The following is a 25,801-nucleotide window of genomic DNA, read 5'->3' on the forward strand; positions in this document are numbered from 1 at the left end:
GGTGACGCTTCTCAGACGTGATTGGGGCTCCCAGGGTCCCTACTGAGTTCTTCAGGAATCCAGGAGCCCAGGATTAGGCCCCAAAGCCTTCCACACAACTTTGTCTCCACAGGCACTGGGAACCCCCTCACCTGTCAGCTGCTCGGTCTCGCATCCGATCTCTCCTCCTTTGCTTCTCCCTCCGCTTTTTTACGTCCTCATCCTCGTCGTCCTTCTCGCCTACAACAGACAAGTCCCTTCAAGACACCTGTGGAGCCCAAAGAAGAGCTAGGCACTGGGCCTGGGTAGGGCCGCCACTCGGCCTCCACACGCCCTGCCAGCTCGGCGCTCCCAACACCGTGGGGCTGCAGAGGCTCCCAAAGGGGTGGGCCTGGGAGGAGAACCCTCAGGAGCTTCTGGGGGTCACCTCACACCCCCGCAGCCAGGCAAGGGGACACAGCCCCACCTGTCCCGCAGCCCCCTGCTCACTCCCTGACCTGCCCCGTCCTGCTCTCAGTCTAAGGCTCCGTCGTGGGTCTCCGCCCACCGTCATTTAGGAGGGAGTGACGCAGCCCTCTCCTGACGAGGCGGCAGCATCGGCCGAGAGAAAGGCAAGCAGCTCGCCGCTGCCTCCAGGTGGGCCTGGCGGCCATCCTCCCGGCCTTGCTCTCAACTAGGGCTTCAGCAGGTCTGAGTCCGTGCTGGCCCAGCTCTACCCTCCGTGCACAGACACTGCCAGTCTGGGCCTTGCCCAGAACTGGCAGGAAGCATTCCTGGAAACAAGAGTGGGAAAAGACCGGTAGGTCCTCCCGTCCATGCCCAGGGCATCCAGGGGGCCTGGCCGGGGCTGGACTCTGTGGAAAGGACCAAGAAGCATCTGAACTGTGGCCCCTACCCCTGTGCCCGCCGCAAGCCTGTCCCACGACGATGGCGACCGGCGTGCACTCTCGGGAGCCTCTCACAGGGCGTGGGGGCTTTTGGCAAGAGACCGCTGCCTGAAACTAGGACTGCTGCTTAAGAGCAAGGTCAAGAGCAAGGTCGTCCCGTAGGCAGTAGGACCTGTGCGCAACAGACACGTCACCTTTGCTTTAGCACTCGCCAGCATGTACACTGCTAAGCACCCTGTGTGGCCCCTCGCCACAGGCCTGGCCAAGGCAGTGAACGGGGCGGGGGGGCCTCGGGGGCCAGCTAAGCCTGGAAACAAGAGAAGGAGAGTCTTGAGCAGGGACCCTTGGGGAAGACTCAGGGGAGCAGAGCCCACGGGAACTGAAGATGACTCTCAGGGGGGCCCATGGAAACAGGAAGAGAAACAAGCAGCTGCTGGGTGAGCCTGATCTAGCGGGTCTCAGGCCGCTCCTCCACGTGCCCTGAGGGGTGTAACCTGGGTCTGGCCTGGAGGCTCACTTTGGACTGTCAGGTCTTCTGCAGTCATGACTGCATCCTAGGGCTTGGGCCGGGGCACAGCAGATGCCACATCCCCAGGAATTCTTTGATTCCTGCCAGGTGCCCTCCCGGCCCCTGACCTGGGCAGGAGTCCCCATGCTGGCTCAAAATTTGCATGTACAGAGGTTTATGATGCAGGTGCTGGTTCTCAGCTGGCTCTCCCAGCCATAGTGCTGCCATTTACAGAGGCCAAGAGCTTGGCCCTGGGGCAGTAGCCAGGAGAGTGTGGGGAGACTGGACCCTGGGAGAAAATATCACGGGGCCCGCACTGGCCGAAAGGAACAGACAGGATGGGCGGGAGTGAGTCTCTTCTCGCTCATATTTCTGAAACCTTTCCCAGCACAGCCAGCTGCCGTAGGCACCAGAAGCAGGGCCCCTCTGTACCAGCGCACTGCACGAGTGAGCCAGATGGACCAACTCCAGCTGATGCCGCTCTCAGGCTGCAGCAGAACCTCAGGGTATGCACCCCTGGCCCCATCCAGGCCCAGGCCAGCTGGGAGCCACTGGGTGATGGGTGTGGGGCAGGTGAGCAAACAGGGAGTCAAAGGGGCCCAGTGGATGATGCCTACCTCTCTGCCTCCCGGACTCGCCAAACTCATCCTCCTGAAAAAAGGCACACAAAACCAGGCAGTGAGAGGGCACCTTCCAGGACTCCCCACAGGCAGCCCAGCTCCTCACCACCCCCTGGTGTAAGACCACTCCATGCAGACCCAGGATGAGCCCTGAGGGCCTCAGGGATTATGTCCTGTCACCACCGGAAACTGTGGTGACAAGTGGGTTTGTCTTCAGTTGTTGACCCTCTACGAGATGTCTCAATCTAAAGCACTGCCCTTCCGTTGTAAACCTGCCCAGCTCTGCCCACCCATAAAGCACACATTTAGAAACCCTCCTTAGATTTCTCACTGCTGAGGGTGGGAGAAGACAGACAAGCAAGGGCAGAGGATGAAAACAATCTGTGCAGTAGCATGTTAGAGTTGGAGACATCAGTACAAACTCAGTAAAAAAAAAACAAAAAGAAAAACCTGGTTTATGGAACACTAGCTTCAAAGTTCTTTCTAGAAAGCCAGGCTACACCAGGTTTCCCTAACACTTGTCTATATTCACAGAACGTCTTAAAAATTCAGGTCTAGATAGAACCAGCTCCCTGGACTGAACGGCTAGCAGCGCAGAATCCCCCAGACACCGAGCGCCACACTAAGTCAGCAACTGGGCAGGACTTAGAGATTCTGCATGCGAGGTCTATACCAGCAAGCAGGCAGGAGCCTGACAGACTTTCAGAAAAGCTGAAAACTCACTGCTGCCTGTCCTCACCTCCCCCAAGTCCACCTGCCCTCGGAGACGCCTGGGTCAAAATCTGAAAGGGCTCTCTGGGGCTCCCGTGTAGTCCCGGCCAAGAACTGCTCAAACGCCTGTCTCCCAGGACTGCCGTGGGGACCGCACAGGTGGCGCCTTGCACAGACCAGGTGGCCAGTCAGTCCCGGCCTCCCACCTCTGCTCTCACTGTTGGCGGATGCCTGGCTGCTAGGCAGGCTAACCCACTCTGAGATGGACCTGAGTCCACCACAGCAGCCACCCCTGGCCCTGGCGTGGAAGAATGCTGAAAGCAGGAAGGAAACCTTGCACTGGAGACAGAGGGCAGACAGGTACAGGCTGACTTACGCCCCTGAATTCTTCATCTCCTGATCGGAAGTCACCAGCTCCATCATCTGCCAGACACAAAGGACAGGAGGAAGTCAGCCCTGCCAGCAGCCATTCCCTGCAGCTGCTTGGTCTGGCTCCCACCACCCCGAGCTCACTGTCTGGAGGGATGCTGCCCGTTCTGACTCCAGCAGGGACTGCGGGGAAACCCACCACACACAGCCAGGGCAGGCACCTGACGCCATCACACCCTCCCGGCTCCCAGGCATACCATTGTCGGAAAAGTCTCCCTCGCTATCCACCCGGGGCTGCTTGGCGTCCAGCTCCTCATAAGCCTGTAGCAGCCGCCGCTTCCTGCCTGGGCCATCAGGGCCACAGCGCTCAAATGCTCGCCACCGGGGCTGAAACACAAACCCATGTACCCATTTACTTGACTGTCAGAGCATGCCAAAGGAACAGATAATGAAGAGATTATTGGACCAAAGAACAGAGGCAGAAAATCTTCCAGAGCAAAAGCAACGTAGTAGAAACTCAAAGACTTCATGCACAAAAGACCACACAGGTTATGATTTCACTTATATGAAGTGTCCAGAACAGGCAACTCCAGCAAACAAAAAGTGGCTGCCTAGAGCTTGGCTAAGAACGTGATAAAAGACTGCTTAATAAGCACGGTGATTCTTTTCGGTGTGAAGGAGACATCTAAAATTACACTGTGGCGACGGCTACACGGTTCTGTAAGTTTACCGAGAACCACAGAATTGTACAGTCAAAACCACTGAATTGTACGTTTTGTCAATTTTATCTCAGTTAAAAAAAGCTAACAAAAAAACCCAAACCAGTCAATACACAACCCCACGTGCTGAAGAGTAAAACCACTTCACAGGGTTTTCAAAACCATGGCTATTCAAAAAAAGACTGTTCGGCCTTTCTTCCGAGGCACCTCTGGACGCATTTAAGTTGTCAACCTTTTCATTAATAGTCAAGCACTTAAGGGACTGCACCTTTAGCTCAACAGAGCTGTGTTGGGGCACAGAAAGGGCTTACCTACCCGGTCCCTGATCCGGGCCTGTGCGTGGCCACAGCTGTATGGCATGGTGCTGTTGAAGCTGCCCGCCCCCTGCATCCCCATCATGCTAAAGTCAGGGGCCAGGGGCTGGGAGAAGAGGGGTGGCGGCTGCGGTGCCAGTGGTCTGCTGGGGGTGGGGCCACCCAGGCCCCGCCCGGCCCCGTAGTTCAGCTCGCCCCAGGGAGCAGACAGGGGCTCCGAGGAGGCTGGGGGTGGTGGCAAGAAAGGGTCATTGCGCATGAAGGTGCCAGGGTTGCCCCGGTCCTGGAAGCGGCCCTGGCCCCGGCCCCGGACAAAGCTGTCGAGGGCGCCCCGCTCACGGCCCAGGTCCCGGGGGTCGCCATACTGGCTGCCAAAGCTGCCGTTGCGGTCTGTGCCCAGGTCGTAGTCGTAGCTGTAGCCAGAGTGGTAGGGGTTGTGGTCAGGCAAGCAGGCTCTGGAATCATAGGACTCGAAGGGCTGGAAGCGGAAGGAGCTGCAGGGCAAACAGGATAGCTCACGGGCTGTGCTGGCCACAGGACATCCACCCTGGGACCCCCACCCACCCCAGGACGTCCACCTTTTGTGCTCTGCACAGCACCCTGCAAAGCAGACTCCTTGCCTTCAAAATAGCAAACCAACCACCCATTTCTACTGGCATGCTCAGAAGACAACCCCAGCCCAGCTGCCCTTCAAGGTCACTAAGTGAGAGGCATGGGCCTATTAGGACACTAAACACAGAAACGAGGAGTTGGGGCAAGCCAGCCAATAGCCAGGCCTCACCAACGGGCCCACTCATTTCTCCAAGCAGAAGAGGAATGGGAGTGAGCAGCACCTGGAGGAGCAGGTTCCACCCCTACCCTGGGCAGTGCAGGTGTCATAATCTAATCACCTCTCTCGGTCCTGTGTGCCCTCCCCACTGCCACCACTCCCCCTGCTTCCTTCCTTGGACAGCATATCCAAGCGCTGGTTGATCTTGGCGATGAGGGAGTCTGAGTTGTCAGGGCCTGGGTCTGGGCCATAGGAGGCCATGTGCATGGCGGGGCCGCCAGCTGCCAGGCCACCATCGCTGGTCTTGGCAGCGTCCCAGGAGGCCGGGCCGTAGTTGTATGTCGCTCCGGTGCTCACACTGGAGTTCTGGGACCCATAATAATTGTAGTTCTCATAACCTGGCAGGGGAGAAGCGCAGGCTGCACCTAGGGAGGGAAGAAAGCCCTGGAGACCAGGCCAGGAGGGAAGGCAGATCCAGCTCTGCGCAATGGCCTGCAACCAATACTGGTAATCTCTCTCTCCACCATACCTTGGGGACTGTGCCCCTGTCCAAGGACAGAGTCAGCTCAGGGCCAGGATCCACCACAAAGCTGGCACACCCATGACACAACCACTGACTTCCAGTCTCCTCAAGGCCCACCCTACTCAGAACAGAGCCCCAACAGACCTCCCCTTCAGGCCTAACCTGCCAGCCTTCAGGAGGGCTGTGAACTCAGCAAGGATGGGGGCGCTTGCATACCTGCCCCTCTGAGAGGTTGATCTGAGGGCCCACCAGCCCACCTGTCCCCAACCCCTAGAAGGGCCTGCTCCACAGGGGCTGACCAAGGGCCCACCTGCCCCAACACTCAGAAGTGTCTACCCTGCAGAGGCTGATCAGAGTACTCAACCACTCGCCCTGCACCCCCCAGAAGGGCCTACCATTTGGGGGCTGTTCAGAGGGCCCAACCACCGGCCTGCCCCAACCACTAGCAGGGCCTACCTTGCCAGCTGGCCACACCAGTTCCGTATGCACCTTGGAGGAAGCAGAAACACACATGAGCTTTACCCCCAGAATACAGGTGCTGACCCCCAGATCTGGGCATCAAAGGGCAATTAAAGGTGCTCCTCTGTCTGCACACAGCAAGTGCCCCTGGGTGCAAGCAGCTGGCTTCCTATCAGGGACCTTCAGAGTAGCCAGAGAAGCCTGGGGCCCATTTGCCCATTTACCTCCCACAGGCCACTTGGCAGGTGTAGGTAAGCTTTCTTTCCTAGGTAAACCCCATTTCCTGCATCGGGGCAAGTGAAAGGACCTTGCACTTTCCAAAAAGCCCACCCGGTCCGGACAAGCCAATGAAGAGCCAGTGGGCCTGACCACACATCACCACCCCCTCCCCCGTCCGCAGAGCCAGCCGTCACTAGGAGCCAGAGCTCCGTCAGTGGTACTGAGGGCGCCACTGACAGTAAACTCGGCCCCAAAGCAACTGGGCAAATGGACGTCATGGCAAACGAGCAGCATGCAAGGCCCTCTCCCGGGACCCAGGAGGAACAGAGGTGGGACCCAAACCATGATCCCTGGGGCAAGTCCCTAGGCTCAGAAATCAGTGGAATGGCATTCCCTAGGACAGGTGCCAAATGCCAGAAACCAAAAAATCTCGTCCCCAGAGCACTTCCTGGTCCTGCCATGGATTGCAATCTATACCCTTGAGCAGGGAACCGGGAATGATTTTTAGGTTTTTAAACAGTTGCAGAAAAAATCAAAAATACTTCATGACACAGCAATTTTGATATGAGACATGCCCTTTATGCATTTATCAGAACTCGGAGCTGATTAGTGGTTACCAGGGGCAGCAAGGAAGTGACGATGGGTTAAAAACGATGGGAACATTTAGAAACAGATAATAGCAACGACTAAACAACGTGACGAACGTAACTAACAGTCACAGAACAGTACTTGCAAAGAATGCTGAAAAAGCAAACGCCTGCTACATGTGTATTTATTATCTTAGCTGCCACCGAGTCAGTTCTGACTCATAGCGACCCTACATACAGCAGAACAAAACATTGCCCGGTCCTGCGCCATCCTCAAAATCATTGCTATGTTTGAGCCGACAGCTGTAGCCACTGTGTCAATCCATCTCCTTGAGGGTCTTCATCTTTTTTCTTGCCCTCTACTTTACCAAATATGATGTCCTTCTCCAGGGACTGATCCCTCTTGATAACGACTACAAAGTACGTAAGACAAAATCTCGCCATCCTCCCTTCTAAGGGGCATTCTGGCTGTACTTCTTCCAAGATGGATCTGTTTTCTGCTAGTCCATGGTATATTGGAGATTCTTTGGCAACACCATAATTCAAATGCATCAGCTATTCTTCCATCTTCATTATTCATTGTGCAGCTTTCACATGCATATGAAACAAATGAAAATACCATCACTTGGGTCTGGTGCACCTTAGGCCTCAAAGTGAGGTTTTTCCTTTTTAACGTTTTAAAGAGGTCTCCTGTAGATTTGCCCAGTGCGGTATGTCACTTGATTTCTTCACTGCTGCTTCCATGGGCATTGATTGTTGATCCAAAACCCCAAACCTGTTGCCTTCAAGTCAATTGCAACTCAGAGCGACCATACAGCACAGAATAGAACTGCCCCATATGGTTTCCAAGGAGCACCTGGTAGATTCGAACTGCTGACCTTTTGGTTAGCAGCCATAGCTCCTAACCACTATGACACCGGGGTTTCCACAGTGGATCCAGATAAAGTGAAATCCTTAACAACTTCAATCTTTTCTCTGTTTATCATGTTGCTCACTGGTCCAGTCATGAAAATTTTTGTTTTATGTCGAAGCATAAACCACATACGTTTACAATCAAAAAAGCAAAAACTGCACTGTATACCTTAAAAAAACAGTATCTACTAACAACACATCAGTACCAGCTTGTTTTTTTTTAAGGAAGCTATCACGCCAACAGACGTTAAAAAGGAAAACTGTGCCAAGGGGGAAACCTTGGTGGTGCAGTTGTTAAGTGTTACAGCTGCAAACCAAAAGGCCGAAAGTTTGAATCCACCAGACGCTCCTTGGAAACTCTATGAGGCAGTTCTACTCTGTTCCGTAGGGTCACTGTAAGTTGAAATCGACTCGATGGCAATAGGTTTGGTTTGGTTTTTTGGGGTGCCAGTACAAGTCTCTATGATCTGCTCAATTGTTCTCTCAAATCTAAAATTGTGCTAAGAACCTATCAATTATAAAACAAAACCTGCAATTATACTTAGAATAAAATTGCCAAAAAAGAAGTATCTCAGGACACATAAATAGGAGTCACTGGATGGTACAAGGAAACTCTGGTGACATAGTGGTTAAGTACTACGACTGCTAACCAAAAAGTCAGCAGTTCGAATCCGCCAGGCGCTCCTTGGAAACTGTGGGGCAGTTCTACTCTGCCCTACAGGGTTGCTATGAGTCAGAACCAACTCGACAGCAGCGGGTTTGGTTTTTTGGTTTTGGGTGGTACAAAGTTAACGTGTTCGGGTGCCTACTGAAAGGGTGGAAATTTGAGTCTACTCAGAGGTGCCTCAGAAGAAAGGCCTGGTGATCCACTTCTGGAAAATCCTGACACACAAGTTGGAGTCACATGTGGTTTTCGGTCAGCAAGTTTTTGTGACTGGTTTTTGGTCTGCAAGTGTAACCAGCACACAGCACCATCCACTCATTTATGTATTTCCTATGACGGCTTTTGCACTAGAGACCATCTGGCCTGCAAAGCCAAAGATATTTACTTTCCCTCTTTTACTGAAAAGGTCTGCTGACCCCTGGTCTACCTCTGCATCCTGGCTACAGCACCCCTTGCACCTCTGCTGTGCTGGGGCCTCGGGTGTAGGATACGGGGCCGGCATCTGGCCCGACCAGCAGCACCACTTACCCTGGGTGTTGGCAGGTCCTGCGCTCCATGCCCCATAGCCTGTGGAAGGAAGGCTCCGTAAGCTCAGGTCTCATCTGCCACACTGGAAACAGGTACTCGCCAGAGTTCAGTGACAGCGAGGCAGAAGTCCACATAACCTAATTTTCTAAACACTGTCCCCCCAAAAGTCATTATTACGCCTAGGCTGCCTGACATCAAAGCAGAAAAAAGGGGCAGAGAATGGGCTTGCAAGTCAGTTCTGTCCCTTGCCTGCTGAGGGACCTTTGGTGAGAGCTTCAATCCTCTAATCCTAAACCCAGAGAATGACACAGAACAAGCAACCAGCTAGCCCAGCGTCTGAACTCAGACACCTGTGTGTTCCAGGCTTGGCCAATCCCCTGTACAGCTGGGAAACCTGCTCAGATAGCTGGAAACCTGCTCAGATAGCTGCACACCTGGGAGCAAACCTCATTAGGTGTCACTTCCACATGGCATTGGATCCTCAGTGCTAGCTCTGACCACCCTGTACTCCTCCAGTCCCAAGGCCTCAGCCTGGCGCTCTTCTCTCAGGTGATTCTCCTCCTCCCCCAACCCCACAAGAGCCAAGTCTGTCCTCTCCAGGGGAAAGTGGGAACTGTCTGCTCCACACCATGGCGTACTCTCCAGACTTTTACGCACTTCCCCTCCCGGAACCTACTGTGCCCACAATGTGCAGCACTCGGGAGTTCTTGTCACGGAACGACGTTCTGAGACTGGGGACTTGACCCAAGATCACACCATGCCTTCCTGATCTGGGCCCCCGAGTCTAACAGAAGTGACCAATGAGGCCGCGAGCACTGACCCTGCCTAATCGCGCGACGCACACTCCATTCAACCTTCGGCACCCCCCGGTGAAGGTAAACCGAGGCTCGGAAAGGTCAGGTTGCTTGCCCAAGAACCGGAGCTGAAGCGTAACAAGGCCAGGACCCTACCCTATCTAGAGAGCTTGGGAAGTGAGTAGCTCTAGGTGAGAAACCACAGAGAGCTCGGGAGGCCGCACTCCCCCACACCCGGCCTAACTAGGCCTCAGCAAGCCGAAAATGGGAAGAAGCCTCTCCAAGTAAGGGCGCGAGCTGCAGCCCAGGACCGGGTTCACGGGTCAAAGGACCCGGCGGGAAGGAAAACAGCCGCCGGGGCTGAGGGTTGGGCCCTCGCCCCTGGGACCCCCAACTAAGCCCTAACCAAAGTCGGCCCACTCAGGCCGGCTCCCGAGAACCCGGCCGCCCCCAGGTCACCCCCCGGAACACGTGAGCCCATGCCCCTACAAGCCCCGGCGCCATCTTGCGGCGTCCTCCGCTGCCGTGAGCGCCGAACCGCCAGACTGAGCGGAGAACTCGCCCGCCCCTGCCCGCCAACCAATCCGCACCCAGCGGTCGGGAGCGATGGCGGCGCGGCCTAATGAACGGCGTGCGCCCCCCTACCTACCCGCGGGCCGGGCCGCCTTACCGCTCTCATCCGGAGTCGCGGCCCATGGCACCCTACGCGGAGGCTGCAGGGTCTGTCCGGCCTGGGGCCTGGGGCCCGCGCCCGCCCCACCACCAGCACCCGCCCCACCACCAGCACCCACCTCCGTAGCCCTGCTCCATGTCTTCACCTCGGACCGACAGCAGTCCCCTTTTGTAGGCTGGGGCAGCGCTCATGCGCTCAACGCACCACCCGCTACTGGGCGCCCAGGCGCGCACGTCATTTGGCCGGGGGACTACCATTGGCTCGCCTGCACGGTAGGCCCGCCCCCCGCAGTCCCCACACCCAGGATTGGTTGACCCGCGTCAGCGGCGCATCTCCGGAGCCTCAGCCGGGCCGTGGTCCAGCCCAGTGCGCAGGCGCACACCTCCTCCTCCCCCCGCCCCTTCCCGTGCGCTCTCGGAGGCCCGAGTCCGCCAGTGCCGACAGCGGCGGCGGCGCGCAGAGGAGACAGACGGACAGAGGGAAACACTTTATTGGGCTCGGTCTCCGCCTCGCCCGCGCGGTCACGGGGCGCCCCCGCCGCCCTCCTCGTCGTCGTCGGCCTCCACATCGAGGCCCGGGATTCCGCGGATCTGGCGCTGAAGAGCCCCACCCAGCAGCGGGACGGCCTCCTCTTCCTCCTCCGGGGGCGGCGGCGGCGGCGCGGCGGCCTCGGGCTCCGGGGGCACTGGCGGTTGAGAGGGCCCCTCGGCGGCCGGGGCCTCTCCCAACACCCCTTCGTCCGGGACGCTGGCCTCGCCCTCCTCCGGGTCTTTGTCTTCCTCGGGGCTGTCGGTGAAGGGGTTCTCGCCCTGCGGGAGGGCAGCAGCCGTGAGGCAGGGCGGAGGACCTGGGCCCGGGGAATGGGTCGAGGAGGCGCGGAGGGCCTGGCCCGGGGAAAAGAGAGCGGGGAAGGGGCTGCTGACGGCCCGGCCCCCCAGGGAGGGCCCCGGGGGCTTCACCTTCAGGTAGCGCTCCAGTTTCTTGCTGATGAGCTTGTTGTTGAGGATGCTGCGGGCCACCATGAGCGAGGATTTCTTGGACTGCTCCATCATGAGCTGTGAGCAGAGCAGGTGGGCTGCAGGGCCTGCTGCTGGCCCAGGCCCGCAGACTCCACCCCCCGCCAGGCAGGGTCTACAACTCCTGCAACCTGGCACCTCCACCCTGGGCTCCCACCGACTACTGCAAGAAGCCAAGAAGCAACAGTGAATACAGCCTGCTGCACAACAGGGTCCAGAGATGGGCGGGGCCTTAGGTCCAAGCACAGGGCAACTTTTACAAGCATGGAACCACTACCTGGTCTTTGTTCACAGGCACCATCTTTTTACACTGTGGTTGCTATGCCATCGATTAGATACATACACACACACACACACACACACACTTACAGCTGTATTTGCAGGCACCTGATCTGCTTACATAAAAACTAAAAATGAACAAATTAGGAAGCTTACTAAAAGCCAAATGTGCAACCTGTGATAAGTTCACTGCCTAATACCTATGGAGCTCTTTATGTTCAGTACAAAAAAACCAAACCAGTTCCCCTTAAGTCGATTCTGACTCGTGGTGACCCCATGTGTGTCAGAGTAGAACTGCTGCATCGGGTTTTCAAGGCTGTGATCTTTTGAAGTAGGTTGCCAGGTCTTTCTTCTGAGGTGCCTCTGGGTGGGTCTGAACCATCAACCTTTTGATGTGTAGGTCAAGCACTTAACTGTCTCTGCCACCCAGGGACCTTTTGCATTCAATAGGGAAGATACGAAAGCAAGAATACAAGCGTCAAACAGTATACCAAAATATTTCTTTTTAACCCACAGGATTCCATAGATGAAGGATGATACCCAGTAATGGCAAGGCTGACACTTCTCTGTCAGTGGGAGGATCAACCACTTACAAATTTTTTGGAAAGCAGTTTGACAGTTTTTATCAAAAGCAATTATCTGTCTCAGGCAATCCCTCCCAAGAACTGCTCTTAAATTGAGCTGGAACATGCATGAACACTTCCTATAGTGGTGAAAAACTGAAACCCACCCCCCACCCATGTCCTTCAGCGGAGGTGTGGTTACATAAATGATACATTTAAAAGGCCACTTGGAAGCCATTAAAACAGGATTTATCTTTCAACTGACAAAGTAAAAAAGAGGTGTGTTGTAGGCCGTCTATAGAGCACGATAAGTGCCAGGTGACTTTCTCAGAGGCGGGGAGCATGGGCAAATCTCCCTGTCATCATTATAAAGGTCATGTCTTTAACAAGCCATTCCAGAAAGAAAATGATGAAACTGTGTGTCTGTGTTGGGGGGCGGTGGGAAGAGTCCACCTCCACCAATCCCACCAAGCCCTGAGTACTCTACAGACATAAGTTTGGAAAATCATCTCTACTTGCTGTTTCTAACCCCGTCCCCCACCTTCCTTTTTCTTCATACATTTTCTCTATTACTTAGGGAAAAAATTAACAGAACTCATGCAGACGGATTAGGAAACAAGCTAAAGACTCCCAATCAGGATACAAACCAACTCCTTATCCTTACCTAGCAACTTTTCCTCACTGGCCAATAGTATCCTCCTCCTAACATGGGTGGAAACACCACAACATAGATAACTGTACACCCATGTTCACTACTTTTCACAACAGCCAAAAGTTGGAAACCACGAAACTGTCCATCAACAGGTGAATAGATACCAAAATGTAGTATACAATGGAATATTACTCAGCCGTAAAGAGAAATGAAGTCCTGATGAATGCCACAACATGGATGAACCTTGAAAACATTATGCTGAGTGAAATTAGTCAAGCACAGGACAGATACTGTATAATCTCACATGAAATAAGCAAATACAAACAAACAAAAAAAAAACCAAACCCAGTGCCATCGAGTCGATTCCGACTCATAGCGGCCCTATAGGACAGAGTAGAACTGCCCCACAGAGTTTCCAAGGAGTGCCTGACGGATTCGGACTGCCTACCCCTTTGGTTAGCAGCTGTAGCACTTAACCACTATGCCACCAGGGTTTCCAAGCAAATATACAGAAACCAAAAATTATTAGCAGTTCCCAGGGGTGGGGAGGGGGGAGGGAGTTTTTGCTTAGTGGCAGTGAGTTTAGGTTTGTTGTTGATTGCTGTTTTGATTCTGACTCATGACAATCCCATGTGTGCCAAGTAAAACTGCTCGATAGGGTTTTCAAGGCCATGACCTTTCAGAAGCAGATCACCAGGCCTGTCTTCCAAGGTACCTCTGTGTGGGTTTGAGTCATCAGTCTTTCGGTAGTAGCTGAGGACTTAATTCCTGAGTTCATGTTAATGGTGGTGAAATCATTTGGAAAGAGATAGCAAGAATGGTTGCATGACGACGCATGTAATCAAAGTCACAATTATATATGTAGAAATTGTTGAATTTATGTATGTTTAGTTATGTATATTTTCACCACAATAAAAAGGTTAAAAAAAAAAAAGGGGGCATTTTAAAGCCTCTGGAAAGCATCCTGGAGGGACACGACAAACGAAAAAACATTTAATCCAGAAAACCAACAAAAGGTAGATGAGAAGTGCTAGTTATAGTGTTTGAAATAAGACCTGCTCCCAGCTCAGTGTGACAGAAACTCCACTCCAGTGCATACAGCCAGAACACAGGGCCCCCTCTCTCCTCATACCCCAGTTGGAGGGCTACAGAATCTTCCAAGGAGGAGGCAGGGCATCAGCATTTCTCATCCTTCCCCTAACTACCTACTACAAGGGTCTAAGGTCTGGACGAGCACGGCTGCAAGGCGGGGGCCCCCTTCTCCCGATCAGCTCCCTTCTTGAAACAAAGGATCTACTTCAGTGTGACAAGCTGAGAATCCTGGGGCCCAGATCTCCTGAACCCCAGCTCACTCACAAAGTGCAGGTCCCACAAGGGAGTGGCAACTGAGACAATCAGAGGCCACAGCTACCCGTCCATGGAGCACCCAGCTCCAAAGCAGTGATGTCACTCAAAAAGAAGGGCACTAATGTCCCACCCACAGCTCGAGACCACTGGCTCAGAGATTTTGTCCAGGGCAAGAGGTAGGGCAAAACAGACCTCAGAGTTTCTTCTAAAAGAACTGACTCCCTTTGCAATAGCATGTGGGGAAGTTCAAGACTAAGGGCGTCGTCGAGGCAATGGGGGTGGGGGTGGTGGTATATGTGTGGTAAAGTGCAGTTATAAAGACAGATCCCTTAGAGAGATGAGCTACCCACAGGCCAGCTAGTTTCCCAGGCAGAATCAGACAGCCAAGAGCCTTCACAAATCTCAAATATTGACTTGAGAATCTATTCCTGTAAAGAAGTTAAAATTTAATTGGATAAGTCTCTGGAGCAATTTCTGTCCCAGGGCATTAGTGAACACAATAGAGCAATCATCCGGCAATCAGAAGCCCTTAACACCCAGGTAAGGTCAGGAAACAGGACAAAAGCCCCCGACAAATCCACTGTCATTCCAGGGTGACTACGCACAGGCCCACGGCTTCAACCTTCACGGAGCAACATCAGAAGCTTCAAGCATACTGCGGGTATGTGAGTGAGAGACACAGAGACCTCACTAATGATTTAGGAGATGATGCTGGAGCCGTTCTCATTATTCCCTGTCCTAAAATGTGCCCCAGCTGGAGGTGGACTCACGAGGACATATCAACTGGGCCCTGAGGTATAAAGACAATAGCTAGGACAATCTTGGAAAACATCTTTCACAAAAACTTTTAAAACAACAACTCATAAAACAGCACAAAAGACCCACAGACTCTCCACTCTTAACTATTTCTGTTAGCATTTAGTGAATACTAAGATTTGTTGGACCAATGAAGACCCTCCTGACTGTCTTTACTGAAACCTGTACCAATGACTGTTAACAAAGACAATTCAAAATGTAGGATTACGGAGATTTAGCAGTTTCTAGCCAATCTGTGAAAAGGTGAAACTTTCCAAAGTTCTGCCCATTTGTGCTATTAACATATACTGATGATTCTGTAGCATTCCTGGGATTCCTCAGACTTGGGTAGACATGGCTCTGGCAGCATACTTGTCCGTTTCCCACTTTTGCCTCTTTGAATATATGCCGAATAAAACTTTTCTTTTTGCTTTACCAAACTTTGTGAGTAAAGCTTTCGGGACCTTCATTTGCTGATGTGGCTCAATTGAAAATGAGAAGAAACAGCTACAAACATCCATTAATAATCGGAACCTGGAATGTACAAAGTATGAATCTAGGAAAATTGGAAATCGTCAAAAATGAAATAGAACGCGTAAACACCGATATCCTAGGCATTAGTGAGCTGAAATGGACTGGTATTGGCCATTTGGAATTGGACAATCATATAGTCTACTATGCTGGGAATGACAACTCGAAGCAGAATGGTGTTGCATCCGTCATCAAAAAGAACGTTTTAAGATCTATCCTGGAGTACAACGCTGTCAGTGATAGGATAATATCCATACGCCTACAAGGAAGACCACTTAATACGACTATTATTCAAATTTATGCACCAACAACTAGGGCTGCTGCACTCTGAAACTGATCGAACATGCAATCAAGATGCATTGATAATTACTGGTGATCAGAATGCAAAAGTTGGAAACAAAGAAGGATCAGTAGTTGGAAAATATGGCCTTGGTGATAGAAACAATGCCAGAGATCGAATGATAGAATTTTGTAAGACCAACGACTTCTTCATTGCAAATACCTTCTTTCACCAACATAAAAGGCAACTATACACATGGACCTTGCCAGATGGAACAAAAGAAATCAAATCGACTACATCTATAGAAAGAGATGATGGAAAAGCTCAATATCATCAGTCAGAACAAGGCCAGGGGCCGACTGTGGAACAGACCATCAATTGCTCGTATGCAAGTTCAAGCTGAAACTGAAGAAAATCAGAGCAAGTCCACGAGAGCCAAAATATGACCTTGAGTACATCCCACCTGAATTTAGAGACCATCTGAAGAATAGATTTGATGCATTGAACACTAGTGACCAAAGACCAGACACATGAAGAAAGCAAGAGATCATTGAAAAGACAGGAAAGAAAGAAAAGACCAAGATGGATGGATGAGGAGACTCTGAAACCTGCTCTCGAACGTATAGCAGCTAATGCAAAAGGAAGAATTGATGAAGTAAAAGAAGTGAATAAAAGATTTCAAAGCGCAGCTCAAGAAGACAAAGTATTATAATGACATGCAAAGAGCTGGAGATGGAAAACCAAAAGGGAAGAACACGCTCGACGTTTCTCAAGCTGCAAAAGAACTGAAGAAAAAATTCAAGCCTCGAGTTGCAATAGTGAAGGATTCTATGGGGAAAATATTTAATGACGCAGGAAGCATCAAAAGAAGATGGAAGGAATACAGAGAGTCATTATGCCAAAAAGAATTAGTCGATATGCAACCATTTCAAGAGGTGGCATATGATCAGGAACCGATGGTACTGAAGGAAGAAGTCCAAGCTGCTCTGAAGGCATTGGCGAAAGACAAGGCTCCAGGAATTGATGGAATATCAATTGAGATGTTTCAACAAACAGATTCAGCGCTGGACGTGCTCACTTGTCTATGCCAAGAAATATGGAAGAGAGCTTCCTGGCCAACTGACTGGATGAGATCCATATTTATGCCTATTCCCAAGAAAGGTGATCCAACCGAATGTGGAAATTATAGAACAACATCATTAATATCACACGCAAGCAAAATTTTGCTGAAGACCATTAAAAAACAGCTGTAGCAGTGTATTGACAGGGAACTGGCAGAAATTCAGGCCAGTTTCAGAAGAGGACATGGAATCAGGATATTGCTGATGTCAGATGGATCCTGGCCGAAAGCAGAGAATACCAGAAGGATGTTTACCTGTGTTTTATTGACTATGCAAAGGCATTCGACTGTGTGGATCATAATAAATTATGGATAACATTGCGAAGAACGGGAATTCCAGAACACTTAATCGTGCTCATGAGGAACCTTTACATAGATCAAGAGGCAGTTGTCGGGACAGAACAAGGGGATACTGATTGGTTTAAAGTTAAGAAAGATGTGCGTCAGGGTTGTATTCTCTCACCATACCTATTTAATCTGTACGCTGAACAAATAATCTGAGAAGCTGGACTATATGAAGAACGGGGCATCAGGATTGGAGGAAGACTCATTAACAAACCGCGTTATGCAGACGACACAACCCTGGCTGCTGAAAGTGAAGAGCACTTGAAGCACTTACTAATGAAGATCAAAGACCACAGCCTTCATTATGGATTGCACCTCAGCATAAAGAAACAAAAATCCTCACAACTGGACCAATGAGCAACATCATGATAAACGGAGAAAAGATTGAAGTTGTCAAGGATTTCATTTTACTTGGATCCGCAATCAACAGCCATGGAAGCAGCAGTCAAGAAATCAAAAGACGCATTGCATTGGGCAAATCTGCTGCAAAGGACCTCTTCAAAGTGTTGAAGAGCAAAGATGTCACCCTGAACGCTAAGGTGCGCCTGACCCAAGCCATGGTATTTTCAATCACATCACATGCATGTGAAAGCTGGACAAGGAATAAGGAAGACCAAAGAAGAGTTGATGCCTTTGAATTGTGGTGTTGGAGAAGAATATTGAATATACCATCGACTGCCAAAAGAACGAACAAATCTGTCTTGGAAGAAGTGCTGCCAGAATGCTCCTTAGAAGCAAGGATGGTGAGACTGCATCTTACATACTTTGGACATGTTGTCAGGAGGGATCAGTCCCTGGAGAAGGACATCATGCTTGGCAGAGTACAGGATCAGCGTAAAAGAGGAAGATCCTCAAGGAGGTGGATTGACACAGTGGTTGCAACAATGAGCTCAAGCAAAACAACGATTGTAAGGATGGCGCAGGACCCGGCAGTTTTTTGTTCTGTTGTGCATAAGGTCGCTATGAGTCGGAACTGACTCGAGGGCACCTAACAGCAACAACAACAACAAACTTTGTGATGTTTTTACCTTAAACACTAAATAATGCAGGTAGTCACTAAACAAACAAGCCTGGGCAGGAAGATGCCAGTACCCAAAGTTGCCACATTGTAGTTTCTAAAATGGCCAGTTTTCAACGAAAATTACAAGACGTGCAAAGAAACAGGAAACTCTGACCCACGCATGGGGGGGAAATCAACGGAAACTGTCCTGACAGCAGCAGCAGGAGCAACAACTACAAAGACTTCAAAGTAGTCATTCTAAATATGTTCAAGAAGCTAAAGAAAATCATGCTAAAAAAATATTGTGACAATGTTGCATCAAATAGAATACCAATAATTTTTTTTTTAAATCATCCTGAAGCTGAAAACTACAATAACTGAAATGAAAAATTCACTAGATAGAGTCAACAGTAGACCTGAACTAGGTGAATAAGCAAATTGCATAGAAATGATGCAATTCGAAGAACACTGAAGAAAAACGAAAAGAGCCTCAGAAACGTGGGGCACCATTGTGAACTAACATCCACATTACAGGAGCATGAGAAGAAGGAAACATTGTTAAGTATTTAAGGAAATAATGGCTGAAAACTCAAATCTGATGAAAAAAGTCATCTACACATCCAAGAAGCTCAACGAACTTCAAGTAGGATAAATGCAAAGATCCACAGACACATCACAGTAAAAATGCCGCAAGACAAGGAGAAATATTAAAAGCAGCAAGAGAAAAATGAATTATCACTTACAGGGGAACCTCAGTAAGGTTAACAGCTGACTTCTTATGAGAAACAACAGAGGCAGAAAGCAGTGGGACAACATATTCACAGTGTTTGAAGAAAAAAAAAACTCAACCAAAAATCCTATATCCAGCAAAGCTATATTTAACAAATGAAGGTGAAATAAAAACAGTCTCAGATGAATGAAAACAGAGAATTGATTGTTAGCAGACCGGCCTTACAAGAAATAATAAGAGAAGTTCTTCAGGCTGAACCAAAGTGACTACCGACAGTAATAGGAATCTACACATTCCTCCACTACCACCAAAGGTAACTAACCCACTAAAAAACCCACTGCCCTCGAGTGGATTCCGACTTATAGCGACCCTATAGGACAAAGGTAACTATGTTATTATAAAAAGCAACAGAGAGAGAGAGAGACAGACAGAGAGAGTGAGTGCCCTGGTCACACAGTGGTTAAGAACTTGGCCGCTAACCAAAAGGTCAGCAGTTCGCATCCACCAGCCGCTCCTTGGAAACCCTATGGGGCAGTTCTACTCTGTCCTATAGAGTTGCTATGAGTCAGAATTGACTCAATAGCAACAGGTTTGGTTTTTTTGGTTATAGGTATTTTAATTTTTATCTATGTGTTTTTTGCTTTCTGTATCATTAAAAAAAAAAAAAACCCATTCCCATCGAGTCAATTGTGACTCATAACAACCGTATAGCAAGTTAAAAATAGGCTGAGCCTTCAATAATTAAAAGCCTGTACGTAAAATAAACTTTTTGCAAAAACAAATGCATATTTTTCTTTTTCTTTCTTCTCCTGATTTAAAAAGTAAACATACAAAATGATATGTATATAATTGCATTGTTTGGCCTGTAACATAAAACATGTTACATTTTTATGTTCATAATACACATTCATAATGCAATATACATTTATAACGTATCACATGAGAAAGTCATCCGAGACCCCTGCTCGCTGACTCACACCCCCTGCACTTTATACTACCCCATGCCCTCATGGTCCTTAAGCCAGCTTCAATTCCCAGCCGATGCACCTCCTGTGCAGTCATCACCCCTCTGTCAGGGGGAGGCTTGTGTGTTGCTATGAGGCTAAACATGTTTCAGCAGAGATTCCAGACTAAAATGGACTAGGAAGAAAAGCCTGGCAATCTACTTCTGAAAATCAACCAATGAAAATCCTATGGATCACAACAGTGCAGTCCCCAGTTGTTTGATCATGGGGATGGTGCAAGACCAGGCAGCGTTTTGTTCGGCTGTGCATCATGAGATTGCCATGAGTTAGGGGAGACTTGATGGCAGCTAACAACCACAATGGTCCTTAAAGGTCCAGCTCCGATGCCACCTCCACCTGGCCAGAGTTCTCATTTCCCACCCCCTCTCTGAAGCAGCATTGACTACACTGGGCTGGGAAAGGCTTTCTCTCTGTACCACCACCACCACCACGCCCGACTACAGCTCCTCACAGGCAGGCAGAGGTCACAACCCCAGCACCTCCCAAGGCCACCCCTGTGAACTCTCACTCACTCTGCGGTTCCGGTTGTGATCCATGGTCTTGAGGTGCTTTTGGATTACCCCAAATTGCATGGGAATGAAGAGGTCGCAGGCCGCACAATGAGCCGCCTCCACCTTCCGCACAAAATGCTCCATGGCAATTTCTGTGGGGGCAGAAAGAGGGGTTCTCCTCTGGCCCAGGAGTTTGGGGAAAACCCAGAGCAGCTCCTTAGCCCTGGCCCTGCTGCTTCTGAGTGGCCCGAGGTGGTTCCCATTGACCACCCTGCCCCTGGGGACTAGAGGGCGGGCCAAGCTAGGTCTTGCCTGCCAAGCGGGGATAGGGGAACCTTCTCACCTTGGGTCAGATCCTGATCTCTGTAGATCTGCTGGATCAGACCATCAAGGTCCTCCACAGTCTTCCGGAGCTCCTCTGTCTTCTTGGTCTTGTTGGCTACGTACTCCTGTCAGAGACAGCGGAGGTTTGTGGAGTCTGCTCTATGCCCCAGGGCCCAAGGAAGCTAAGAGCAGGCATAGTGCTCTGGGATTCACCTGCAGGAAGTCGGCCGTCTGCTTTGGGAGCTTGGTACCAACAAACTTGAAGTGCTCCTTATGAAACTTGCTGTCCAGGTGGCTGGCCATCTCATCCTCATAGAAGGTCCGGTATTTGCACAGAGAGCACACAAACTGGATCCTGCCACAGGAGGGAGACGGGGGCTGAGGCTACGAGGGCCCCAGGGAGTGGTGCTGCCGCCTCACCCAACCCAGCTGCGGGCCCTGAGATAGGCCTGGCTCACGGGCCTCTTGAAGTGTGGCCCCCGCAGGGGGGCAGGCTGGGACCGGGGCTCGGGAGTAGAATGGGATGGAACGTCTGCAGGCTGCAGTTACTGCAACGCGGGGCCAGGGGAGGAGCTCTTCCTTCCCACAGGCAGAAGGCTGGGCCCGAGGCAGCAGCTGCTGCAACAGGCAAAGTGAGTCGATGGACGGCTGCGGAGGGCCTCGCTGCCCAGGCGGGGCAGGAGCACGTGCACTCGGCCCAGCTGGGGACTGGAAGGCAGGCTGCCCCAACTCAAGCCAGGTGGCCCTGAGGTGCGGAGTGGTGTGCGCAGTCCCGAGGCAGGGCCCGAAAAGGTGCTGAAGCTTCCTTCGGGGGCCTGGGGAACTCAGAGGCCCAGCCCGTCCTCTGCTCAGAATGCTCAGGGGTGGTGTCGGGAGGGACAGGAGGGAAGCAGGCCTGGGCCCCGGCCGCCTTGTCTTCCTCTTCCGAGAAGAGACCAGTCTGAGCTGGAGGAGGACGCCTGCCTGGCCTGCCAGAGGGCAGCCTGGAGTCACCTGGGCGAGGTGCTCTGTCTGGGCCTGGTGTCCACAGCAGAAGCCCGGGGTCTGGGGGCTGGGCTGGAGCAGGCCGCCGTGACAAGGGGCGGAGGAGGCCAGCCGCCACCGAGGCCTCGGGGCGGGTCCCTACCTCTGCCGGACGTCCTTATCTGGGCCACACGGGGTCAGCTTTGTCTGGAGAGCCCAGGGGCCGGGCGCCGGCGAGGCTGAGGAAGGTCCAGCAAGAGCAAGAGTCTGAGGCGGAGGAGGAGGAGGCAAGCGCCAGTGCGGGAGCCCTGAGGGCAGACAGACCCAACCAAGGGGCGTGAAGGACTCAGCCACAGACAGCCCGGCCTGGTGGGGCCGGTGGGAGGGGCAGAGGGCAGGCCTGCGGCTGCCACAGCCCACAGGGGCTGCCGTTTCTCCTGGGCGCAGCGGCGGCCTCCTGGCAGCTAGCTGGGGCGGCACAGGCGCCTTGGACCTCGAGTCTCTGATGAGCTGGCCCCCTCCCTCGGGGGCATCGGGCCCCCAGTGCACCTTGGGGCTCGTGCGCTGAGTGACTTAGCGCCGGAGCTTCTGGGCAACAGTGCTGAGCAGTGTCGGGTCTTGGGCCAAAGACGCCAGCGGTCGCCAGGCGGCCGCAGAGGGGCAGGGGACGAGCCAGACCTTGGGAGCTGGGCCTGGCGGGAAGTAGGGGCCATGCATGGCCAAGCAGGTGCGGCTCCTGAGGGAAGCCAGGGTGTAGCGCAGCAACAGAGAGCTACAGCTGCTCTTCTGGCGCGGCCTGCAGTGGGCAGAGGTGGGGAAACTGGTTACCTTTCCACCATGCGGTCACGCTGTCGCTTCTTCTGCTTATCCTGGCTCTTCTTGCCTGCCTGCAGCTTGCGTTTGGCCTGGCCACTCTCATCCTGGGCAGTCAGGGCCCCTGTAGGAGTGAAGGGAGCCGTCACCACCTGGGCTTGGCAAGCAGAGCAGACCTTGTAGCCAGAATCCCACCATCTGCTCAGGCCTCTAACCACAAGTTGGCTGTGGGCCTGGTCTAGGTGGGGGGTGGGTCTGGCTGAGGCCCTGACGGGGAAGACACACGTCGAGCCCACTACTCTCCAGGATACCCACACTCTGTACAGGAGGCCAGAGGAAGGCTAGAAGTGAGAGAGGCTGTCTCAGTGGGGACAGTGGCACTGTAGCAGGGTGCTAGGAGGCTGCAGCTGGGGCCTAGGTGCAGCCCCCACAGCCAAGGCCCTGGCACTTACAGTGCCCTGCCCAACCCCTGCAGGCACCATGGCACCCATGTGCAGAGGCCAGATTCACTGTTAGGCACCTGCTGGTACTCATCACCCCGGTGGGAGGGACATGGTTCCCAACAGGGGCTGGGGTGGGAGAACACTACAGGAGCTGGGTGAACTGCACTTGGGTGCCAGATCGAACCCCAGCCACTGAGGACTTGCAACTGTGGGATACTGAGGGATCAAGAATGTGTCTAAGGGTCCCCACACTTTTCCTTACTGCCCCCCGACTCGAGGAAACAACCAGTGTGCTAGATAGGGGCCACTGCTGTCCACAGCCTCTGCCTGGGAAGACTAGGGGTAGGGGGAAGAAGAAAGGAAGGGAAGGAAGAAAGGAAGAAGTCATGGTCCCTGCCAGCACACACTGGTCCCACAGAAAGAGCCCTAGTGGCCATACTCTACCACAGCCCTAGCTGAACCCTATCCCAGGAGCACCCGGAAGAGCACCAGGCTGCTCACCAGACTCACCTGAATCTTCTTTGCCGTCATCCTTCCCATCCTCTTTTCCTTCCTCGTCCTCTCCTTCCTAGTACACAATTTCCGAAAACAACTGTAAAACGTGTGCAGTCATTCCCAGCAACTCTAAATGACACGTCCTGTGTTGGGCCGGGCACTGGGCCAGAGCTGCCCATCCTCCCGCAACCCTTGCAGGGATGGTTCACCCCCCCATTCTCTGGTAAGAACACAGTGGCTCTGGCTGGTGGCTGCCCACACCTGCGCACCTTCTAGCACTGACTCCTCACCCTGGCCACCCTGCTTGGGGACCCAGGGCAGCCCACCAGGACTTATAAATACAAAAGCCCAGGGCTGAGGCACTTACCACCCTGGAGCTCTTCTCCACAGCCTCGGAGCCATCGGCAGCCTCAGTGGCCTCGCCCTCAGTGCCCTCATCTGGAAGGGAAGAGCAGGTGAGTCCAGCTCGGATCAGCAGGAGGTGGGGTGCTGAAGCAGCCCGCCTTCAAGCTCACCGTTGTCAGAGTCGCTGTTGTCAGAGCCGTCTGTCCTGGAGGCCTTGCTGTCGGGCTCGTCAGGGCTCCCCAGCTGCTTCCTTTTCTTCTTCTTAGTCTGTGATGGGAAGAGGACACGGTCAGTGGGGAGGCTCTGGCTCTTCTCTGCACCCCCAGCCAGGGTGCCAGGGGCTAGACAGGATGAGGGTGGCTCCACTCACTCGAAAGTCGGCTGGGGTCCAGGTCTTCCAGGTGCGCCGCATCTGCTTCATGCCGTTGCCAAAGCCAAAGCCAAAGCGGGAGCCACCCGGGAAGGCGCCCCCACCACGCACACCCTGGAACACGCTGTACTCCGGGAGGATGTTCTGCGAGAAGAGGGAGGGCAGCCGGGGGGCTCCCGGCATGCACTGGCCTCGGGCCCCCACAGGCTCTTCCCACATGCGCCCATAGCCTGAGGCCACCGGGCGGCCTCCGCGGGCTTCCCTGGCCCAGCCCTGTGCCCGAGGGCCAAAGGCATCTCCTCCACGCATGCGGAACTGGTCACGGTAGGCATCGTACTGGCCCTCATAGGCCATCTCCATCTCGGGGTCAAGCTCGCCGTAGTCGTAGCCTGACCGGTACAGGTCACGCTCACTCAGCATGGCCCTTGAATTGCAGGCCTCGTAGGAGTCGTACCTGTGGAATCATGCAGCCAGCATCAGGTGGGCCCTTGAAGCCAGCCTACTGCATCTGCCCTCCCCAAGCCCTTCTGTCCAGACAAAACCCGGCTCCAGCCTCCACCCCACCATGGTTCAACATTCAGAAATGCCAGTTAAGGGGCCCAGGCCTGTCAGAATAGAGTTCTAGAAGCAGAGGAACCTCGCTGCCCCACACCTGAATGTGGCCATGAACCAGCTTGGGGGCCCTTAGGAATGACTGCCGACCAGGACAAGGGCTCCAGCTGCCATTGCAGACACACATGCATGTGTCTGTAGCCACAATGCTAAGGGCAGCTGCTAGCCCTCTGTGGGTAAACTGAGCCTCTGTACATCTTGGGACACACGTGGGCCATTGGCGCCGTGAAGACACGTCCACCGAGGCCCAGGGTGCCCATGAGAAACACCACGTGGGTCTCGGCCCTTGGGACTGGTAGAGCAGCAATTGCAGGCCAGCCCCAAAACTCCATAGCCCCTCACCATCCACAAGGAGAGCAAGACAAAATGGGGAGTATGGCCTGTTGGTGACTAGAAAAGGGCTGGATTATACTTTTTTTTGAAGCCCAGGGCAGGTAATTAAACCCACATGGCAATGGCAAGGGCAGGCAAAACCTCCCGTCCAGCTCTCTGGAGAAGTCACCATAGAGTTGCTGCCCATCCCACCACAGAGGATGTAGGGATAACTCATCTTCTAGGGGTCCCTCCCAGAACTCTGTCTTTACTAGGCAGCTGGGAGGCAGGGCGGAGCGGCGCAGCCATGGGGAAAGCTTCAGCATGGCCTCAGCCCCAGCCCCACTCCTCGCCTTACACAGGCCCTGGCCAGGCGCTGCAGCACCAGCCCCACACACCACAGAACCTCAGCCAGGCAGAGCCCATGTTGCCACTGACACGCTGGGCCAGTCCTCCCTACCTTTGGCAGCCTCAGCTCCATATGCCCAGGACTGCAGAGTTAGTGCAACAGAGCCCATGCAAGCCAGCTCTCTGCCTCCTCCCACCTCCTACCCAGCAGTGGCCCTGGACGCCTCACTTGGCCCCACCAATGCCGGGCAGGCCTCTCCCCACCCTGCTCCACCCACGTTGTAGCTGGAACCCACCAGGCCACTCCACACCGCCCTATGGGGAAAATATATGTGCACTCCTCCCCAGAGACCCTTGCTAGGGGAAA

At 52.9% G+C, this 25,801-nt stretch overlaps 1 protein-coding gene across 3 annotated transcripts in view; it reads right to left on the reverse strand.

Annotated features, from left to right (window-relative positions):
- LOC100660398 (A-kinase anchor protein 8-like) overlaps window positions 1-25,801 on the reverse strand; it is an 81,945-nt gene that overhangs the window by 40,746 nt on the left and 15,398 nt on the right. Inside the window, exons 5-20 of one of the 3 annotated variants that reach the window (XM_023552287.2) lie at window positions 24,163-24,616; window positions 23,963-24,059; window positions 23,815-23,885; window positions 23,463-23,520; window positions 22,525-22,633; window positions 20,947-21,088; window positions 20,753-20,858; window positions 20,431-20,561; window positions 8,769-8,807; window positions 5,856-5,888; window positions 4,998-5,320; window positions 4,109-4,601; window positions 3,332-3,461; window positions 3,082-3,128; window positions 1,992-2,025; window positions 132-219 (exon numbers count right to left, since the gene is read on the reverse strand). In XM_023552287.2, the coding sequence (XP_023408055.1) occupies window positions 132-219; window positions 1,992-2,025; window positions 3,082-3,128; window positions 3,332-3,461; window positions 4,109-4,601; window positions 4,998-5,320; window positions 5,856-5,888; window positions 8,769-8,807; window positions 20,431-20,561; window positions 20,753-20,858; window positions 20,947-21,088; window positions 22,525-22,633; window positions 23,463-23,520; window positions 23,815-23,885; window positions 23,963-24,059; window positions 24,163-24,616 (2,355 nt within the window). Of the gene's footprint in view, window positions 1-131; window positions 220-1,991; window positions 2,026-3,081; window positions 3,129-3,331; window positions 3,462-4,108; window positions 4,602-4,997; window positions 5,321-5,855; window positions 5,889-8,768; window positions 8,808-10,714; window positions 11,045-11,194; window positions 11,291-20,430; window positions 20,562-20,752; window positions 20,859-20,946; window positions 21,089-22,524; window positions 22,634-23,462; window positions 23,521-23,814; window positions 23,886-23,962; window positions 24,060-24,162; window positions 24,617-25,801 lie in introns of those variants that run through there. The other 2 variants (XM_064280871.1, XM_010593251.3) reach the window with 2 other exon arrangements.

Source organism: Loxodonta africana, chromosome 3 (assembly GCF_030014295.1).
Source record: "Loxodonta africana isolate mLoxAfr1 chromosome 3, mLoxAfr1.hap2, whole genome shotgun sequence".
Lineage (NCBI taxonomy): Eukaryota > Metazoa > Chordata > Mammalia > Proboscidea > Elephantidae > Loxodonta > Loxodonta africana.